The following is a 21,503-nucleotide window of genomic DNA, read 5'->3' on the forward strand; positions in this document are numbered from 1 at the left end:
ATCATTATATCCTATTATTCACATTTTTAACTGTTATCATGCAGAAGCATATTATATATCGCAGCCTGATTCATACTCACACACACACATGAAACAAATTGTTAACAAAGCAATATTTAACCTTACTATATATAGTGCTGTCAATTCTGTTCCATTCTCTCTCTTCTTAATGCTGTATCACCCAATAGATTAATTTCCAGCAAACCAATCAGTCAAGCTAAATACTGACTTTTATGACCTAGTGGTTTTATTTGGGCATCAAATTATTTTACAACCCCTGCAAGGAAGTTAGGTATACCTGTGTGCCTCAAGCCAAGTGTTCTCTATTTTTCATGTGCTTCTCTCTCAGTTCTTCCTAGCATTGTTCTCTTTGCCATTTACTTCTAATCTCTTTTGCTACCACTGCCCTCTGTGGTATCGACACTTAAAGCTACACGTTTTTTTCTTTTCCTCCCATACTTATTGGTAGTTGATGTAGTAAATGGGTTAATAAACCCTTGGAATCTCTATGTAGATAAATCTTACTCAAAAAACCAGCTTTCTCACTGTGCCTTAAATTATATCTCTAGACTAAGCCTGCCAGGGCTAACAAGGCACAATCGACTCTGTAAGGTTAGCTGAGAATTTGATTCAGTTAAGCTTCTTAGATCTGTTGAACAGATGAGATATTTGGGAGAAGTAGGTAATTGGAAGGAACAAAAGAAAGTAGTGTTCAGTATTTCTCCCCCAGTTTCTGGACCACCTGAAAGTAAAGTAAGTACAAAATTCTCGGAGAAGCACTTTCTTTAGTTGTCTTCCAGACTCCCTGCTTTGTCCCTGTCTTTAGCATTCTGCTGCCTGACTCCTCCTTTAGTTAGCTACATGCCATCTGTCATGGCCCTGAGTGAGGAGGCATGGGATTAATCAGTCTACACCTCAAATCAGCTCTATAAGCTCTTAGGAAGGGATTCTGTAGACCACAGAGAAGGCCAAAACCGCAGTTTCTAAAAGAAGATTAAAAAACGAAACAACAACTCTGATCCCTGGTTCAGGAACTAAGATACTACATGCCACATGGTGTGGACAAAAAAAGAAAGAAAACACACCCGAGTAGTATGTCCATAAAAAAAAAAGAAAAGTGAAAGTGTTAATCACTCAGTTGTGTCTAACTCTTTGTGACTCCATGGACTGTAGCCCATCAGGCTCCTATGTCCGTGGAATTTTCCAGGCAAGAATACTAGAGTGGGTTGCCATTCCCTTCTCTAGGGGATCTTCCCAACCCAGGGATCAAACCCAGGTCTCCTGCATTGAGGCAGATTCTTAACCATCTGAGCTACCATGGAAAAGGCAAAGGTGAGTTAAAAAAAAAAAAAAAGTGCAGCAAGGTGAACTACTACGAGGAAGTCCTGACTTTGCACAGGCAGAGAGTTGAGATCTTAAAAAAGCAAGTAAAACTGAAATACCCTGTGTTAATCACAGAGGGTCTGTTGGGCAAATTGGGAAACAGTATTCAGTGTGTTAGAAAGGAAGGCATCACACCCAAACCATATAGCACGTATTTTTGAGCTACCAAGTATTTGTTAAAATCCTAAGTATCAAAGCTCCGAACTAAATGGTGAGAGAGAAGAAATATCAAAAAATTTTCTGTCCCCCAGAAGGCTAAACTCTCTGCAGGCGAACATGTGGGCCTATATAAAATAGTTGACAAAACTAGGTAACACTGACTAACTTGCTCTGGAAAGTAGAGGAAGAAACATGTTAATTGGGTGGAAGTTGTATTCTGGAAAGTTCTTGCTCTGGAGAAAGTGAGCCTCCTCTGAGGTCTTGATAGGCCAGATGGTTGAGGCAGATGGAGAGCAGGACCCGTGTACTCCCATAGGTGAAGCAAGCATGAATAAAAGCATAGACAAGGTGACATGTAACCTGTAAGGATGACGTTTGCACAGGATCTGTAAACCATGGCTCCACATAATACTAATATTGGATATCGGTAAGATATATGAGAAAATGGAGAAGGAAATGGCAACCCACTCCAGTATTCTTGCCTAGAGAATCCTATGGACAGAGGAGTCTGGTGGGCTGCTGTTCATAGGGTCGCGCGGAGTCAGACACGACTGAAGCGACTTAGCATGCATGCATGCATTGGAGAAGGAAATGGCAACCCACTCCAGTATTCTTGCCTGGAGAATCTCGGGGATGGGAGAGCCTGGTGGGCTGCCGTCTATGGGGCCACACAGAGTCAGACACGACTGAAGTGACTTGGCAGCAGCATATGAGAAAAAAAAAGTTTGTGAGATACTGTGCTGCTGCTGCTAAGTTGCTTCAGTCATGTCCGACTCTGTGCGGCTCCATAGACGGCAGCCCACCAGGCTCCCCCATCCCTGGGATTCTCCAGGCAAGAACACTGGAGTGGGTTGCCATTTCCTTCTCCAGTGCATGAAAGTGAAAAGTGAAAGTGAAGTTGCTCAGTCGTGTCTGACTCTTAGCGACCCCATGGACTGAAGCCCACCAGGCTCCTCCGTCCATGGGATTTCCCAGGCAAGGGTACTGGAGTGGGGTGCCATTGCCTTCTCCGAGATACTGTGCTAAACGAAGTGAATTGGATATCTCTACTGCAGAATAGAGCTTCCCTGATGGCTCAATGGGTAAAGAATTCGTCTGCAGTGCAGGAGACATAGGAGATGTGAGTTTGATCCCTGGGTCGGGAAGATCCCCTGGAGGAGGAAATGGCAACTCACTCCAGTATTCTTTCCTGGAGAATCCCATGGACAGAGGAGCCTGGCGGGCTACAGTCCATGGTGTCACGAAGAGTCAGACATGACTGAGCAACTGAGCACAAACATATACTGCAGAATAAGGGCTTTTTCTGTGGTAATGTCACTCTCCAAGAGGGCTGTAAAGTAGTCATTCAAAAACAAATATTTATTGAGCACCTTGTACGTGTTAGACGTGTGGGAAATATCAGAAAACAAAACAGACTAATATTCCTGCTGTCTGGACCTTATACCTTAGGGGGAGAGTTCATGCAAATGGCAGTCAGCAAGAACATAATAAATAAGCCTCACATACCTGCATGCGTGCTAAGTCACTTCAGTCATGTCCAACTCTTTGCGACCCCATGGACTGTAGCCCACCAGACTCTTCTGTCCACGGGATTCTCCAAGCAAGAATACTAGAGTGGGTAGCTGTTCCCTCTTTCAGGGGATCTTCCTGACCCAGAAACAACCTGTGTCTCTTACGTCTCCTACATTGCCAGGTGGGTTCTTTACCACTGGCACCACCTAGGAAGCCCTAAATCACAATTCCTTTACTTTGATCTACTTTTTCTATTTTCTTAAATACATATTTCCTCCTGTTAAATCACGCATAATAGGAAGACATATACATTTAAGAAAACCAAAAAAGTAGATCAAAGTAAAGGAGTTAAGACATAGTATTGGAGAGAATGGCCAGAGACGGCTGAGTGGAAGAGGTGAAATTTCAGCGAACTCAACGAAGCAACGTGGTGCTTCAAACGTCTGAGAGAAGAGCCTTCCAAACAGAGAATAGAGGCTGGCAAGGAGATCTATGTGGCTAGAGCTGAAACAGCCATGAAATAGCGTTCAGAAAGGTTTCCCAGGTGGCTCAATGGTAAACAGTCCACCTGCCAATGCAAGAGACATGGGTTCAATCACTGAGTTGGGAGGATCCCCTGGAGAAGGAAATGGCAGCCCACTCCAGTATCTTGCCTGGGAAATCCCATGGACAGAGGAGCCTGGCAGGCTATAGCCCATGGGATCGCAAAGGGTTGGACATGACTTAGTGACTAAACAGCGAGAGTTTGGAAAAGGGAATCAAAGATCCCATTGGGAATTTTGGGCTATTGTCAGGTCTTGGGTTATTCAGAGCAAATTGGGAGTTACTGCACGGTTTTGGAGAGGAGTGACGTGATCTGATCTCTGTTTAGAAGTCTCACTCCAGCTACTGTTCTGACAATGGATTGGACTTCTTTTTCTTAGAGCAGCTCCAAGGACTAATGTTTATGAGGACTTTATGGAGCCTTTGACTGCAAAGGCTGGTTCTCACCCACCTTTATCTATTGCTGTACTTCTGCACCTTCCAGAGAATATCTGGGATAATTTTTTATTGGATAAATGTGTAAGCACCACTAGATTTAGGCAATCCAGTCATTAGATATGACCCTGCTTTATCTGCCATGACCCCAAATCTTCAGCCTGTGATAGTGATACCTCAATAATGACAGTTAGATCTTAGTGTCAAGGTTAAAAGAAATGAATTTCTTAATTGGGTTTTCTCAAGAACAAGAGTCTTGAAGGTGGGTTAATGAGGTACTACACTTTAATTAATTCTATGACTATTTGATCAAACAGATTACTGAATGCCAACAAGATAAACTGCCTCCGGGTAGATGCTTTTCAGGATCTGCACAATCTGAACCTTCTCTCCTTATATGACAACAAGCTTCAGACCATCGCCAAGGGGACCTTTTCACCTCTCCGGGCCATTCAAACCATGTATGTATATAGAATCAGGATCAAATTTGATGACCCTTGTTTTCATTCTGGATTTGAGAGTTGAGTTCATTGCAAGTCATGTGTAAAAGTGTTCTGTATGTGTTTCTGAAAGGCATTTGGCCCAGAACCCCTTTATTTGTGACTGCCATCTCAAGTGGCTGGCGGATTATCTCCATACCAACCCAATCGAAACCAGTGGTGCCCGCTGCACCAGTCCCCGGCGACTGGCAAACAAAAGAATTGGACAGATCAAAAGCAAGAAATTCCGTTGTTCAGGTAATTTCTTACTTTGTATGACATTTCCCCTGTGTTACTGGAAACAATAGTTAATGAGATGTAGAGACAGCTGACCTTCAACTGAATTGCCAAACATTACAGACTTGTATTTCTTTTTCTTCTGCCCATGAAGAAAAATATAAAGAGAACTGTAGACACCATTCACATAGAATCCCTACATGTAACCTTTTTAACACACTATCCAGCAGAAGAAACAAAGGATAAAAGATGCCTGGATACTTCAGGCTGTAATCCCAGGGTTTGAATTTAACAGTGGCCTTCTAGCTAACTCAATGCCTGTTAAACTTCATGTTTGTTGTGTTGCTTTCCATTGAGCAACGGTGAAGTAGTTAATTGTCTTTCTCTTTCTCTGAGAAAGTGAACTGAGACTTAATTACTTGATTTGCTCAGGTTCAGAAGTAGGGGGAAAAGAACACTCTGGATTCCTTGCTTCTTACAGGAAAGCAATGTTTTGTTTCTAGCTTTACGTTCTCACATTTTGACCAGGACTGTGAGGATATCTATATTTTTTTCTAAAAGGCCATCTTTCAACACTTTGAGAATATTACATTTACTTATAAAAAGTGAAATATAGGTGCATTGTGTTACTATTAAAGAGAAAACAGTTCATTGAAATTTACTATTTGCTTTGGTATAATCCTTTCTATTTTCTCAAAATAAAATGCATTGTTTATGTTTTGGGTAGTACACTACCTATTACAGGCGTTATTTCACATTCGGCAGTTAATTCATACTAAAAAGCTAATATCAAAATAAAGCCGTTTATTGTCCATGATTCTAGATGCATTTCCTACTCATGGTTATACTTCAGCCACTGCTGTGAATATACATTTTTTTCACTTAATTATCTATAGTAACTTTAGTCCATTCTTAATCTAATATAACTCATATCTCTGCTTGCTGACATTCAGGTGCATCTTCTATTTTTTTTCTTTTTTTTATTTAGCTAAAGAACAGTATTTCATTCCAGGTAGGTTTTGCTCGGTAGTAGGACTAACTGCAGACACCTTTTTCTCACTTATAAAACCTAGCTTGTAAAACTTTGATATGCATGCTTCAAAAGTCCAGTGGATACTCTGTAGCTAGATTCTGCATAGATCACTAGTAACTGTTTCCTGAAAACCTGACCTTTGCATGCAGCTTCTGATGTTAAACATATATATTATTAAACTCCCACTTTTTTTTCTCTCTCTCACACTTTGGCACATTATCTAACATTTCTCACAGTAGCTAAAATGTTTGAACCTATGGCTTTCTACTTATATCATTTTCTCTCCTTATGTTGTATATCTGACCTTTCAACCTGTTTTTAAAATATAGCTTCTTGAGCTGGTTTTAAAGACAGACCTTTCTGTTGTCAAAGAACTAGTTCTACATGCAGTCAGTCACAAACACACAAAACTGTGTTTTCAGTCATGAGATTTACTCTTTTATAGAGATTTTTCTATACTAAAAAAGTATCCTTTACTTTTTGCTTTCTTGGGTTTGCTGTTGCTTCACTTTTTATACCAAAGCATCAGCTTCCTACTGGTTTATGTGCAGCTGTACTTTGTTTGTGATCTTAAATTCTTGAATCTTTGAACTTGTAGTATAACAACTCCATGAAAGCAGGATTGACATCCATCCTGAAAGTATCATGAGCACTCAGTGCCTTGAATAACTTAGTTGAATGGAGTATTTCTTAGAAAAATAATTGAAATATTTTACCACTGCAATCTTAACACTGTCAAAGCTGATGATTCTAGAACTAGCTCTTTGAAGTATGTTTCTTTACTTATTTCTTCCTTGCCTGCCAATTGTGTAAAATGCCTCTTGACTTGTTTGTTTTAAACTATTATTTAAAAATACATGTTAGTAACTCATTGGCTATATTTGTAATCTCCTGGGTATATTCTAGACTATAAAATATTTTAATAATTATAAATAAAGATATTTCTAAGCTGTTAGTATTTTAAAAACACCTTTTCTCTTAAGAGTTCTAAGTTTGGTCTCTATTTTAAAGAGATATGCCTTGCTTACCATCATTGAATTATAATATGAATAATTTTATGCATTTAACCAGTTTTGTTTTATAACATATTTTGACTTGAATGATCAGTAATATTTTGTATATTACACTGGCTCCAGAAGAAGTAACATGTTGAAAAGAACAATTGGCCTTCATTGGCAATCTTTAAAATTTATTATTTTTACCCAATTATTAAATAGAAAGTCATCTGATAACTATTACCCAGAAAAGGTTATATTGAAAACCAGAACCCCCCATAGGATAAAATGTTGATATTACTTAAATGTTCAAATTAGAGAAGTTAATATTATCAGAATATTCAATCTATTACATTTCAACATGCTTTTTCAATAATTAGAAATTAGTATTTCAAATTCACCAAGTAAAGAACAAAATCAGCTTGTTTTCAAAATTTTGTTAATAAGATTCAGTTTAGTTCAGTCGCTCAGTCATGTCCAATTCTTTGCGACCCCATGGACTTTAGCACGCCAGGCTTCCCTGTCCATCACCACCTCCTGGAGCTTACTCAAACTCATGTCCATCGAGTCGGTGATGCCACCCATCGAGTCAGTGATGCATTGAGTCAGTAATGCTGTTGACAAGATTAACAGCAGCCAAAATAGGTTTTGCAAGAAAAAAAAAAACAAACCTCTATATCAGATATTGTGGCTTAATTGTCAATTTCCGATTATTCAGTTTACATGATTTAAAAGCATAATTCTAGAAGTCAGGACTCAGAAGAGTTCTTTGAGCCTCTGCTCCCTCTCTACCCCCCCACCCTGATATTAATTAAAATCTAAGCTTACTGAGAGAGTAGTCGTAAAATAAGTATTATTGTCATTGCATTGAATACAGATTATTTTCAATGTCATTTACACTTTATTCCCTGCATTTTCTTTATTTCGTTTTTAAAATGAAAGCTTAAGCCACAATACAACGGATCCTCATGTCATATCGTAAATGTCATGACATTAATTGCCAAATGTAGTGAAGCTATTATATTCAACTTTGCGAACTTCTTCCGAGATCCTGATTCCATTTAATTCCGTAACGTTATTTATGAGTTGGAAACGTCATTAAAAAGCATGTAAGCCACAAAACCTAAGGCTTCGTCCAAATTTTCCAGTGGGAGTCCTTGATAATCGATCTCATGATTTGCATTTTATTTCATTTTACGTGTCTGTTTGCCTACCACCATTCTGGATGGCATCTAGATAGTACGGTGATTACTCGGAACAAAATTTATTTTGTGAAGAGTTCATCTTTTAAAGGACTTGACAAGTACTTAATTTATGCTATGCATCTTGTATGCCATTGCTTTTCCTGTAAGACCCCTGTGCTTCACAAAATGATTATGAAAGTTTACAAAGCATGACGGTTCCTGTCAAACCAGGCCATTCTCCAATAATTGCCACAGTCAGGGAGGAAGGACGAGACCTTAGTGAGTTATATATATACTATGTGAATCTTACTTGGGTTTGCTCTGTCTTTCTTTCCTTCTGGGTGATCTTTACTTTTTCAGGAATTCACCATTTGGGCTGTAAGTAAAAGTGTCTGATCTGAAACATAATATCCTCCCTTTTCAATCCTGATGTATCTTCTTTTAGTCTCACTCTTTTGCGCCTTCTTATTTGTTTTTATTTTTTCAAGAAGACACCACAGATCTGTTGGGCCTCTCTGTTGTCCTTGTAGCGCATCTTCAACTTCTCCCTGGATGTTGTTCCCGAAAAAGCTGTTGTTTCAATTCTGCAGTTCTGAGGAACGTTGGAGGCACCTTTCAGTATAGCCCCTTCTTTGTGTTTCCAGGAACTCTTCGGTAGTAATACTCTTACTATGGTCATAAACATTCTTGCGGGAAGAATGCATGTCATGTAAACAGTATTACGTTTCCAGAACGTCTGTAGCTTCTCTCCTGCTTCCCTTCATCTTTCCTCTTGGTCTTACCCTTGGCCTAGTGGATGGTGTAGTGGTTATGTAGCGAGATTTTCTGTTGTGCTTGATCTAACCATGTGGTTGCCAGGTATGAGTAAAACATGGTTCCGTCAAGCACCATGGAACGTCACGCAGCTTTCTACAGCATGACAAGCTGCTGAGGCTTAAATCAGGATTTACTTGTCTCTTTTTATAAAATCAAAATGAACAAAAGAGGGCTTTTTAAGCATTTCTGAAGATTATGTGAGAGGGAGAGAATAATAAAAGACCACAGAAAATTAAAAAACCTGAGTCCATCTATTTGCCTTGAAAGCCCTGATTGAAAATGATATATAGGCATATGTTTATTACTGGATACATTTTCAATTCTTGACTCAGAGAAAAAAATAAACTTTTTCATGATTAGTAGCCATTGTGTGATTAGCTGTCAAATAGGCTAGAATGGCTCACAACTGGATCAGCAGAAAGTACAGCTGTGAAAAGCTCAACTCTGTTAATGTTTTCCTGTCCTGTGAATCCGGTTACTCTTTTTTCCAGCAAATTCCAAGCCCTTGTTTTAACCCTTTCCTGACATCCATTGACCAAAATTCCCCAAGTTGTCTCCCTGCTGCATAATCTATAGTTACCTTACTTTTTTCTTCCTACAAATTAACAAATATTCTAACTTTCAGACTCAGTATCTTCTTTTTTGGCTTTAATCCTCAATAGGTACAGAAGATTATCGATCAAAATTAAGTGGGGACTGCTTTGCCGATTTGGCTTGCCCTGAAAAGTGCCGCTGCGAAGGGACCACAGTAGACTGCTCCAATCAAAAACTCACCAAAATCCCAGATCACATTCCCCAGTACACTGCAGAGCTGTAAGTTCATCTCCCAGAAAAATCCAGTTTCAGAAGGAGGGAACGAGAGCATCAAAACATTGGGATTCTTTTCTTGCCCTTTTATCTCAATAATTATGTTTATTTTAATTGACACACATCGGCATAACTCCTTTTTGTACAAGTGTAAATATTAGAGGCTCTCTTCCTTCCTCTTTCTGGGCAAGGTACAACTACAGAAAATAACTCTCAAAAATTCAGTTAGCACTTGATAATGCTAATAACAATGTATCCATTTGATACTTATTACTTGGGGGCTTCCCTGATAGCTCAGCTGGTAAAGAATCTGCCTGCAGTGCAGGAGACCTGGGTTTGATACCTGGGTTGGGAAGATCCCCTGGAGAAGGGAAAGATTACCCACTCCAGTATTCTGGCCTGGAGAATTCCATAGACTGTATAGTCCATGGGGTGGCAAAGAGTCGGACACGACTTAGCGACTTTCACTTTCTTGGGTATGAGTTATATGCGTACCCTGGTGACTCAGGTGGAAAAGAATCTGCCTGCAATGCAGGAGACCCAGGTTCAATCCCTAGGTCGGGAAGATCCCCTGGAGAAGACAGTCCTAGAGAGAGAAGACTCTCTAGAGTATTCTTGCCTGGAAAATCCCAGGGACAGAGAAGCCTGGCGGTCTATAGTCCATGGGGTCGCAAAGAGTCAGACACAGCTGAGCGACTAACACTTTTACTGTGTCCAAACCCATTTCTAAGCATTTAATTGATTTTTAATGTATTTAGTCTTTTCAGCAACCAAATGAAATAATTTGGAGTCAACATTTTGAATCTCTGTTCATTGTGGATTCAACCAGAGTCCATTTTTATCAGCTATACTATTATAATTCACTGACTCATAAGTGGAAGGATTCAGTGATTATCAAGTATAAAACACAAAGGATAGGTTTCTTTTTCTGAACAGTGTATAACATAGCAGGAAAAACTGAAAATGATAAAGTGTGGGCAGATCTATATTTATAATACTAACATAGGGCTTAGCACATACAAGGTTCTAAAATATATTTGTTGAATTATTTATAGATTCTGTGTCCATCTGTGTTGGCCTTTACTGACTTATTTATAAAAGTATGACATTTTATGTTAGGGTTTCTAAAAAAAATCCAAAAAAAAAAAAAAAAAAACCTAATGAAACCTCATCACTTTTAGAGCATCTTAGTAATGTTTATGTCTAGCACCATCTGGTATTTGTCATTAACTGCTTTGCAAAGTTGGTTGTCTTTTTGTGCCTATATAATTCTTTCATGTTCAACTAGATTATAACCCCTTGATGACAGGGATTGTTTTATAGTTTATATCTCACAGTACCTATGCTGATGCCTGTTACTTAATGAATTTTAATCAGTTTACATATTTAAAAATTATACAGTGCTTTCAAAAAGATGACAGAAGCTAATTACCTAGTGGCTATAAGGATGTTTTTTAAAAATTTCTGTTAGTACATGAAGCTATTTCATAGGTCCAGAACTTTAGAAATGTGTGGAGACCATGCAATAAAATCTCCAAACTCTGTGTTTACTGTCATGTACGGAGCTATATTTATGTTCAGTAGCTCTGCAAATAATTCAAATTGTATCTTTCAGCATGATAATACTTAAAATAAGCTTACCTGTCACTCATGAATTTAGAAACTAGTAACTAGTTTATCTTTCAGCAAAGGTTGTGTTTGCTGAGAATGATGGCATTGATGGTAACTAATGATGGTAACTAATTAAGAAATTACGATTTTTAAAAATTAGTCCTGGGAAGAAAATATTTGTAAAATATATATCTGTAAGGAACTCATATCCAAAATACATAAAGAGCTCTTGAAACCCAGTGATTAAACCTGAGACTGCTCTGTCAGTCCATTGGTTAAGACATAGAGCTTCCACTGCAGAGGGCATGGGTGAAATCCCCCAGCCAAGGAATTAAGATCCCGCAAGACACGTGTGTGGCTGTTCTTCCCTCCCTCCACCAGGCTCAAAAAAGTACCTTACCAGATTAAAAAGTGATCAAATTATTTGTATGGACATTTCTCCAAAGACGATATCTGAATGACCAATAAGCACATAATAAAGCACTCCGGATCACTAGGCATGTGGAAAATACAAATGAAAACCCCAATGAGGGAGCACTTCACATCCACTGGAATGGCTTTTAAAAAAGTCAGTAACGGGTAAGAGAAATTGGGCCCCCCATACATTGCTGGTGAAAATGTAAAATTGTCCAGCCCTTTTGAAAAACAGTTTGGCTTTTCCTGAGGTAGCTAACATGGTTAAATGGCTTTACCATGTGACACAGTGATTTCACACCTATGTATATAGCTAAGAGAATTGAAATCATACATCTACACAAAATCTTGTACACCAGTGTTCCTAGCAGGATTATTTATAATCATCCAAGTGGATGCAACTCAGATATCCATCAGCTGATGAATGGTTAAACACATGTGGTATATCCACACAACGGAATAGGATTCGGCCGTAAGATGGAATGAAGTACCGATCTATGCTAAACGTGGAATGACCTTATAAAAAGTAAGCAAAGTGAAAGCCAGGCCAAAAATCCACATTTCGTATGGTTCTATTAATAAGAAATATTCAGAATAGGAAAATCTATAGAGACAGAAGATAAATTACTGGTTGCTAAGGATTGAGACAGTGGAGGGCAGGAAGTTGAGAGTGAAGGAGGTTTCTTTTTGGGGTGATGAATATGTTCTGGAATTAGAAAGCAAAGATGGTTGCACAAGTCTGTGAATATTTTTAAAACCACTGAATTGTACACTTTAAAAGGGTATGGTCTGGAAATTGTATATCAGTAAAGTTGTTGATAAAAACATCTATGGAGCAAGTGACTAGAAAAAATATGGTCTAAAATGCTTTTGGAAGCAGCGGTAAGAGTGGAAAAATAGAGGAAAAAACATTCTACAGATTACTGAATGATGAGTTGGTTTTGAATTTTGATTATTGGTTTTCTTTACTATATGCTGCTTAATATGTTTTATTTTGATCCTTACAATATGGGATAAATTGAAAAATATCTGTCCTTCCCACAAATTTTCTGATACATGTCTTGTATTTTTCTTTTGGATAATCATTAAATAATGTTATAATTCTGTACAAGAAATAAAATTTAATCTCTTCCTGACTTTTGGGAATGAAACTCTTCTGTTTCCGTTTTCCCTAGGCGCCTCAACAATAATGAATTTACAGTGTTGGAAGCTACTGGGATCTTCAAGAAACTTCCTCAGTTACGTAAAATGTAAGTCATATATTAGCCATCTTTAAAATTTTCTGTACTGTTGTATTCTCTTATACCTTTGTAGTTTTATTTCGATTTCTTAGGAAATCGGGAAAATTAAAGATTCAAAGAAATGTCCGTATGGTGACCACTTGTGATAGGAATAAAGGGTAAACTCTGAGAGAAACCTAAGTAATTTGCTCTTCTCCGTGTATGTCAGTGATGGTGACCAGGCTTTCTGTAGCAGAACCCTAGCTAGTGTCTTTAACGCCGACAGCCGGTCTGATACATGGTCACAGCAGGAGTCCTCCAGTCTGCGGCATTAGAGATGAGTTCAGTAATGTGTTGTAGCTTCCTTTACCATTCCCCAAACCGTGCTGCTATTTCTCTTTCAGCACTTTGGTGCCGACTGTTTGACTTTTGCTTCATTAAACTTTCATTAGAAGATAGTCAAAATTAATGATGGGTAATCTGGCTGGATAGCTCATGTGCATCACTACATGTCTGCAACTCACATTTTAAAATAAGTTTCTAAGGTCAGCAGTTTCCGCAACACTCAGACGCTCACCCAGCCCCCTTGAGGATGATGGAAGGAGGGATAGGACAGAGGCCGAGAGTGCAGGGCCATGGAGCGCTGTCCACAGAACAGGAAGCATCAGGGGGAGCAGAGAAGCCCACGTCCGTGCTGTCTGTGCTGTCATATTGTGACTGATCCACAGGCAGAGCGTGGAAATGGCGGAGCAGACTGAACGGGCTTCCTGTGCACTTGGCCTGCACAATGCACTGCCTCCCAAAGAACTTCTAAACTCTTAAACGTCCTCCTTTCTCGCTGATGCTGACTGCTTTTTCTTTTTAGCTGTAAAATGCTGTTCGATTCAATACATATTTATTCAGAGGCTGCTATGTGCAGTGCTCTGAAAGGAATAAAAGGATACCTAAAAATGATCCTTATTTTGTGGGCATCACTGGTCTTGGAGTGAGCCTTGAGAAAGAAAAAAATCTCTAGGAAGGTGTTACCTGCCTCAACTGGATGTTCTTGCCCTCTGGGCAAGCATTAGTGTTTTGTATCATACAGAATATGAGCAGTTAATTTGGTTGTTCTGACACATTATTACATGAGAGGTTATGGGCACAATCGCATATTCAGATACATTTCTGATGTTGTCTAACCCCAACACATTCTAGTTTTTCCTTCTTTACTCAGCTGCCTTCTTTGAGTAATGCATTCATTAAACCATCTAAATTGGGGGCATTTCTTTGAAAAAAAATTTCTTATTAAGTGTGGTGGCAAACATGAAAGTTTACACAATGCAGTACCTGACATCAAGGTTTTTATATTTCTGGGGGCCCTGGTGGATCTGTGATTGGGCTGGCACCTTTCGGCATAGATGTTTCCTGCTTGTATTATCATCACTTTTGCTTGATGGAATCAGAAAGTGGTGACTTTTAACAGCCTTGGGAATGCCAGGCAGTGAAGAGCTTAGAGGTTTTGTGGAAGATGCTTGTTCAGTAAAAGAATATGATCAGAGGCATTTCTTAGTGCCCTTGTTGTTATAAATTGTTTCAAATATTTGTTTCAATCATTTTTACTTAGAAACTTTAGCAACAATAAGATCACAGACATTGAAGAGGGAGCGTTTGAAGGAGCGTCTGGCGTGAATGAAATACTTCTCACGAGTAATCGTTTGGAAAATGTTCAGCATAAGATGTTCAAGGGCTTGGAAAGCCTCAAGACTTTGTAAGTATTCTCATTTGCATTGTGATTTTTCTACCACAGAGTTGTCATTCACAGTTCTTTATATTCCTGGGAGGAGCAGCTCCTGCTTTTCCTCACCCCCCATCTCTCTGTCTCTCTCTTACACACACACAAATACATTTTTTAGAGGCAAACAGTTCCTAACTCCAGTACCTCTGGCTTCAATATGTTGCTTACAAATGATCAATAGAGTCTCTCCTGGCTATTGAATCCTTGGCAAAAAAAGACATCTTGGTTCCAGTGCTTGTACAGATCAGGCTCCCTGTACTTCCTCAAAATGATCATTCTCTTTCCTTTTATTCAAATTCCTTCATCTAATACTGTGTCTTGGCCCAAGGACACCATCTTCAGAACCAATTCCAAATCTGCAGAATAAGCCTAGCTCGAGACTACCTTCATCTACCCTTTCAAGGTCTTAGTGAAAAAAAGAGAAACTGGCTGCTGGGGTCTCTTTGGCTATCTATTTCAAGGAAAACATGTCTACTTACTCAGGGATAGGGAAGCTGGAAAAAGAAATCTTATATGTTTCTAAAAGGTTGTTGGCCCAGGAAAATGTAGCTTGAATTGACGAGTAAGGACAACACCTTGAGTTACTTGAATTTTCATTCAGTGTGTTTATGTAGTTTTTATAACCTTTAAAGAATATAAATATGTTTGGCATAAGTGGTTGCCTAAGCATTGGAAAAACCACCAACAAAACTGAAATGTTTGGAAGGCAGGAAGGAAATTGTAAGCAAGAAGCAGCCCTTGGGAATTGCAATGGAAAGAGACCAAACTGCATGTCTCCCCTAAATGCTTACCCTATCCCGTGGAGGCACCAAGAGCCACGCCCAGGGGAACTGAGACCCAAGGGAGTTCATGCCTGCCCTTTATCAGATGCGAGGGAGAGGACATTTCCCCAGTTAACATCCCACTCAAAAAAGCACCTGTCCATGAAAGGCACACATGGTAGCCTGGAGACAAACCACCCAGCACAAACAGCCTGCAACCTGCTGGCCCCTCTCATGGGCTAACTCGGGGTCCCGACAAAGTGAAAAATGTAATGCAAATATCCCTTTGGTCTTTTTATGGAGGAGATACTGGGAGTGTGTAGAAGGAGGGCAGAGAAGTTATACTATAGGTGGCTACATCTACTCCTGCCCCCATTCCCCTCTCCCAAGCTGTCTCAGGTAACTTGGAAAAACTAAGGCCTACAGCAGGCAGCTTAGATAGTGGCTGAGCCACTGATGTTACTAGAGCTTCTCCTTAAGGGGGCAGTGTGCGTCAGGGTGGGCAGTGGTGGGTGTTTGCCAAAACTCAGTCTCTGTTCACCAGTGCCAGATAGAAAGGTGGAGAAAGATATTGGTGAAGTAGAAAAGAGTAGCTTTTATTGCTTTGCCAGGCTAAGGGGGCCACAGAGAGCTCATACCATCAAGACCATGTGACCCACCTTGGAGTGGGTGATGAGTTTTATAGTGTTCAAGGACATAGGGTGTGATCAGCTCGTGGACAGTTCTTGGACTGGTTGGCATCAAGGTTAAGTTTCAAGCATCATCAATTTTCTGGTTTCAACCAGTTCTAGGGTCAGCAGATTTTACCTGAAGGGAGTTTACTTCCTGTAAAAAATCAGCTTAGGAATATGTATCAGGCCTTTATCTGTATCTTTCAGGAAACTGGGAGTTCCGTGAAACTGCTATGTGGCAGAATTATGGTCTAAATTATTGTCAGTTCCCTAGCCTAACAATTCTTTAGGCTATTCTTTGTTTTTACATCTTCATATTTCACAATCATCAACTCTTGAGTTAGCATTTTACTTCAAAAGGCAAAGACACAGGGGCTTGTACAAGGAGCTTCAAGGGGAGGTTTGCCTATAACTCTGCTTACTTTAGTCAGCCTTGGGCTGCCATAACAAGATACCACAGACTGAATGACTTAAACAGCAGAAATATGTTTTCTTATCGTTCTGGAGGCTAGAATTCCGAAATCAAGGTGCTAAGATGATTGGTTTCTGGAGAGAACTCCTTCCTTGGCGTGTAGATGGACACATTCTCTGTGTGTCCTTATATGGCTTCTCCTCTGTGTGTGGGACAAGAGAACTCTGGTGTCCTTTCTTCAAAGGACACCAGTCCAATCAGATCAGGGCTCCACTCTTAGGATCTCATTTCACCTTAGTGAGGTCACTCAGTCGTGTCCGACTCTTTGTGATCCCAAGGACTATAGTCTGCAGGCTCCTCTGTCCATGGGATTTTCCAGGCAGGAATACTGGAGTGGGTTGCTATTTCCTCTTCCAAGGGATCTTCCCGATCCAGAGATAAAACCCATGTCTCCTGCATTGGCAGGCGGATTCTTTATCACTGAGCCACCTGGGAAGCTCCAACCCTTGATGGGACTGCACTTAGAGATAGGGCCTTTAGGGAGCTAGTTAAGGTGAAATGGTTGTTCAGATGGTAAAGTGGCTTCCCTGGTTGCTCAGATGGTAAGGCATCTGCCTGCATTGTGGGAGACCCAGGTTCAATCCCCGGGTCAGGAAGATCCCCTAGAAAAGGAAATGGTAACCCACTCCAGTAGTCTTGCCTGAAAAATCCCATAGATCACAACTGAGTGAGCATGCATGTAAGGCTTCAGCATGTAAGTTTTAGGGGAATACAATTCAGCCCGTAAGAGCGCTCTAAGGAGTTTATCAAAGTGTTTTTTTCTGACTAGCTCCAGTATGGCACCCCACTCCAGTACACTTGCCTGGAGAATCCCATGAACGGAGGAGCCTGGTGGGCTGCAGTCCATGGGGTCGCGAAGAGTCAGACACGACTGACGGACTTCCCTTTCACTTTCCACTTTCATGCCTTGGAGAAGGCAATGGCACCCCACTCTAGTACTCTTGCCTGGAGAACCCCAGGGACAGGGGAGCCTGGTGGGCTGCCGTCTATGGGGTCACACAGAGTCGGACACAACTGAAGTGACTTAGCAGCAGCAGCAGCAGCTCCAGTCACAAGACTCTCTGAGACAAGTTCTCTAAATTCAGTTTTCACCTTCGTTATATATCTAGCAATGGTTTGTGCCTCCTGTGTTTAGGCATCTGAGGTAGACACCCACTAACTCTCTACTTAATCCCACTGTGCCCCAAGCTGTGAAACAAATCATTTAGAGACTAAGTGTCTAAAGGTAAAGGTATTGAAAGGCCTTCAGTGGGTTTACTGGGACACAGCTATTGCTTTAAGTGGTATCTTTCAGCTTGGAGCTATGAAGATTTCAACAAGACCTCTCCCCCTTCACTGCCTGTCGACTTCTCGGCCCTTTAGGACTAGTAAACCTCTTAGTCGTACACGCGCATATTTCAGTGGGTCTTTGAAGCCCCGGCATTGCAAGCAAAATGTAGTACATATGTGTGCTTACAGATTTTTCCAGCAACAGAAAGCAAAGCTTTTTTCAACTTTTCCCAGAAGTCTGTGACTCCAATAAGATTAAGACCAAATGTTCTTATTTATTTATGACAAAGGATAGTGCTGATAGTCATACTTTTCTGTTGTGCATTTGTTTCCAAGCGCAAAACAATGCCTTGATAAGGAGAGCATTATCCTTTCTTGTTATCTGTAGCTTAGCAGAATGCAAAAGCCGGTACTTCTAATTTATTAGAGGACAATGTAGAATTTTAAAGGAAAGTTTTGTTGCTATTTTTGTTATCTTCTCACAGGGTGCCCAACCCACATCTAGAAAAATTAAGCAAAATATTAACTTTTTAGCAATTCTGAATGAAGTTTATGGCAGCTGTTCATTTTTACAATGGATTTTAAAGAAGCTTTTCATTCCCTTCTAAGCCCTTCAAAGAAACAGTTTAAAGAAGAATTGAGAACCAACCAGAACTTTAGCATGATGAGGAAATGACAAAAGTTTTAATCCTACTAATGTAAATGACTAAAGAAAAAATAGTCAGAATTTCTTCCAAAAGAAACCTGTTTAAGCTTCATTGTGAGCAACTGGGAACTCTTAACTGCTGTCTCCTTTTAAATTCTAAAACTCAAATAGAATAATTTGTACAGGCTTTGTGGGAGCTCAGTCAAATTTGGCTCCCCCAACCACTGTTGACATTAACCTGGCTGTTAAGTCCCTGAGATGCCCTTAGTCCTGTATCCGCTCTGGCTATTGATTCTTTTCTGCCTCCTTTCTGTTCAGCAGCAAATGTAATGTTACAGAGAATATGCAAATCACAGGGCTTCATGCCACCATAATTGTACCATCAAAGGAAAACATTCTGCCCTCATTAGATGGGGTTGTAAGCCCATACTTGAGACTTTTGAGTTTGTAACTGAGTGTCATCACTGACAACTCTAAGCATTTTGTTCTTGCACAGGTTTCTTAGTATGACTGGCTCTCCACATCTGTGGATTCTGCTTTCACAGATTCAAGCATCCACAGTAAATGCAGAACCCGCAAATGTGGAGGGCCACGAACTTGGTATATGCAGGGGGTCCTGGAATCAAAATATCAGGGATACAGGGAAATGACTGTAACATATCAGCAGTTCCTTATGACAGGAAAACATTCAGAAAGCAGGAGTGAATGCTATGCATTTGCAAAGAGGGGTTATTGTGGTCTTCAGATAGGCAAAATTGATTGATATTTTATCTCCTTAACGATGTTGTATTTTTCCCCCTCAGGATGTTGAGAAGTAATCGCATAAGCTGTGTAGGGAATGACAGTTTCATAGGACTCAGCTCTGTGCGTTTGCTTTCTTTATATGATAATCAGATTACTACCATTGCACCAGGAGCTTTTGATACTCTCCATTCTTTATCTACTCTGTAAGTATGAAAAATAGTCTTCATTGATGTATTAATTAAGCCAGTGTATGATTTTTATTACTTTTATTGATACCATTTTAATGCATTACTAAGCATTTCATAAACATAGGATTAAAGACAGGTATTTTTAAGGACAAATTTATCATGTTAAACTTATTTTAATTCTTCTAACAGTATTGCCTGCTATCTTATGTTAAAATTTAACAAAAATTATAGTATTTTTCAGTGAATTATTTATAACAGTGTGATATGGCTTAATTTGTAAATGGTAATCTTATAATTTGATTGAGTTGCAAATGAGAGAAACGTATTTTTTTCCCAGTGTTCTCACATTGGTGTCTTTGCCATATGAGTATCATAAAACAGAGTTGATAGGGTTATTGCCAACAAACTGTACTCAAAGGATCATTCACAATGACAGGAGATATATTATGATGACCAGACCGACAATAAAAGCTCACCATAGGGCATTTACTATGATATTAAGAAGATATTAAAGAAATAGGGTGAGCCTATCCAAGAGCACGTTTTATGTAGACAGTCAAAGAATAAAGAATATTTGTAGGTCTACAGGCAGAACTCAGAAAGTGTCAAAAAACAAACTCTCCAAAACAAACAAGGGTATTTTAAGCCCCTTGTATGTAAGTATCTAAAAAAAAGCAGTATTTGGAATGATAAATCTTACAACTGATATGGCTTTCTGGTAGGAGTGGCATCTAAATATGCTAATTTAACTGAAAAGGTAGAAGGAAAAAAATCATGTTTAACATAGCTGAAATCCCAGAAGAAATAATTTGAAGGAAACATCCATCCATCAGTAAAGTATTTAATCCTCTTTCCACATAAAATGTGACATTTTCCATCAAGTGACTAATTTGTGCATATTAAAGATGCCGTGTTTATAAATAATGGGATTGTCAATAGGTTAGTGCTGAAGTGGTGAAATGCCAAAAGTATTGAGATTTGTAGAAATAAATTCATTTTTATAACTGGCATTTAATCAACTCAGCTGTCAGTTTAGATGGGAAACCTATTCCCTGGAGCAAATAAGAGATGGAAATCTTGAAATGACAAATTAATGAAATAGCTGTTGTCAGGTTAAACTCAATAATATAAGGTAATCAGCCTTCATCTTTATATTAAATTACTGCATTATCAGTGTAAAGAAGTTTGACAGCAAGTCAGATCTCTGACAAGTTTAAATTATCTTTACATGAGATATCCATCAGGATACCCTGCATACACTCTGAATTGCCACCTTCACTTTATTTTTCATGCAAAATTATTTGAATAATTCTCATGTGAAAATGTTGTTTTTATTGTTTAAGTTCCAGACATAAATCTTCTTAGCCAGTGAACGCATCCTGTATGCTGTATGTGGTTGAGCATGAATTGGGGGTGGAGTATGTTGTGGGAAAATGGCAGCATGGAATTTTGAGACGCACAAAAGCAGACCCCTCAGTTTATCTCTGCACTGTTTTCATGTGGTGCTTAGAAACCTCTTGGCCAATCCTTTCAACTGTAACTGCTACCTGGCTTGGTTGGGAGAATGGCTCAGGAAGAAAAGAATTGTAACAGGCAATCCTCGATGTCAGAAACCCTATTTCCTCAAAGAAATCCCCATCCAGGATGTGGCCATTCAAGACTTCACTTGTGATGATGGTAAGAAGGCCCAGCCAGGGCTCTGATCTCCAGACACTCTCTGGTGACTGTTCCAGTGCCAGAGGGCACATGCAGCATTCATAGCTGAGGTAATGGATAGCTGTAGTAGTTATGCATTTTTTGGCTTTGTTTTGTGGTTTTATTTTGCTTTAGCAACAGGCACTTATTTGCTCCAACTGTACAGTTACATCTAACTCTACTTGATATGTGTTTCTGAACATTTTTAAAGATTTTCCAATTTTCAACCTGTGGTTGATACTATTTATATAGCTTCATTTTTGTTTTACTTTATTATTCCAAGCATCTATTTCAGTAATTACCATTTTTAAATGATAAAGGCAATTGAGTCATGAAATAGAAATTCTAGTAAATGTAACAAGAATAATAGTTTTCATTTTAGTACTCTATATATATCATTGCATTTGATTCTCGTAACAGGCCTGTAATATAGATAGAATGTAGGTGCTATTATT

At 39.4% G+C, this 21,503-nt stretch overlaps 1 protein-coding gene across 2 annotated transcripts in view; it reads left to right on the forward strand.

The window, feature by feature from the left end:
* Positions 1–21,503, forward strand: part of SLIT2 (slit guidance ligand 2) — a 402,031-nt gene that overhangs the window by 296,185 nt on the left and 84,343 nt on the right. The window contains exons 13-20 of one of the 2 annotated variants that reach the window (XM_018049329.1): positions 4,350–4,493; positions 4,606–4,769; positions 5,737–5,760; positions 9,439–9,589; positions 12,784–12,858; positions 14,432–14,575; positions 19,225–19,368; positions 20,864–21,030. In XM_018049329.1, the coding sequence (XP_017904818.1) occupies positions 4,350–4,493; positions 4,606–4,769; positions 5,737–5,760; positions 9,439–9,589; positions 12,784–12,858; positions 14,432–14,575; positions 19,225–19,368; positions 20,864–21,030 (1,013 nt within the window). The remainder of the gene's footprint in view (positions 1–4,349; positions 4,494–4,605; positions 4,770–5,736; positions 5,761–9,438; positions 9,590–12,783; positions 12,859–14,431; positions 14,576–19,224; positions 19,369–20,863; positions 21,031–21,503) is intronic. The other variant, XM_018049330.1, reaches the window with a different exon arrangement.

The sequence above is a fragment of the Capra hircus genome, chromosome 6 (assembly GCF_001704415.2).
Source record: "Capra hircus breed San Clemente chromosome 6, ASM170441v1, whole genome shotgun sequence".
Lineage (NCBI taxonomy): Eukaryota > Metazoa > Chordata > Mammalia > Artiodactyla > Bovidae > Capra > Capra hircus.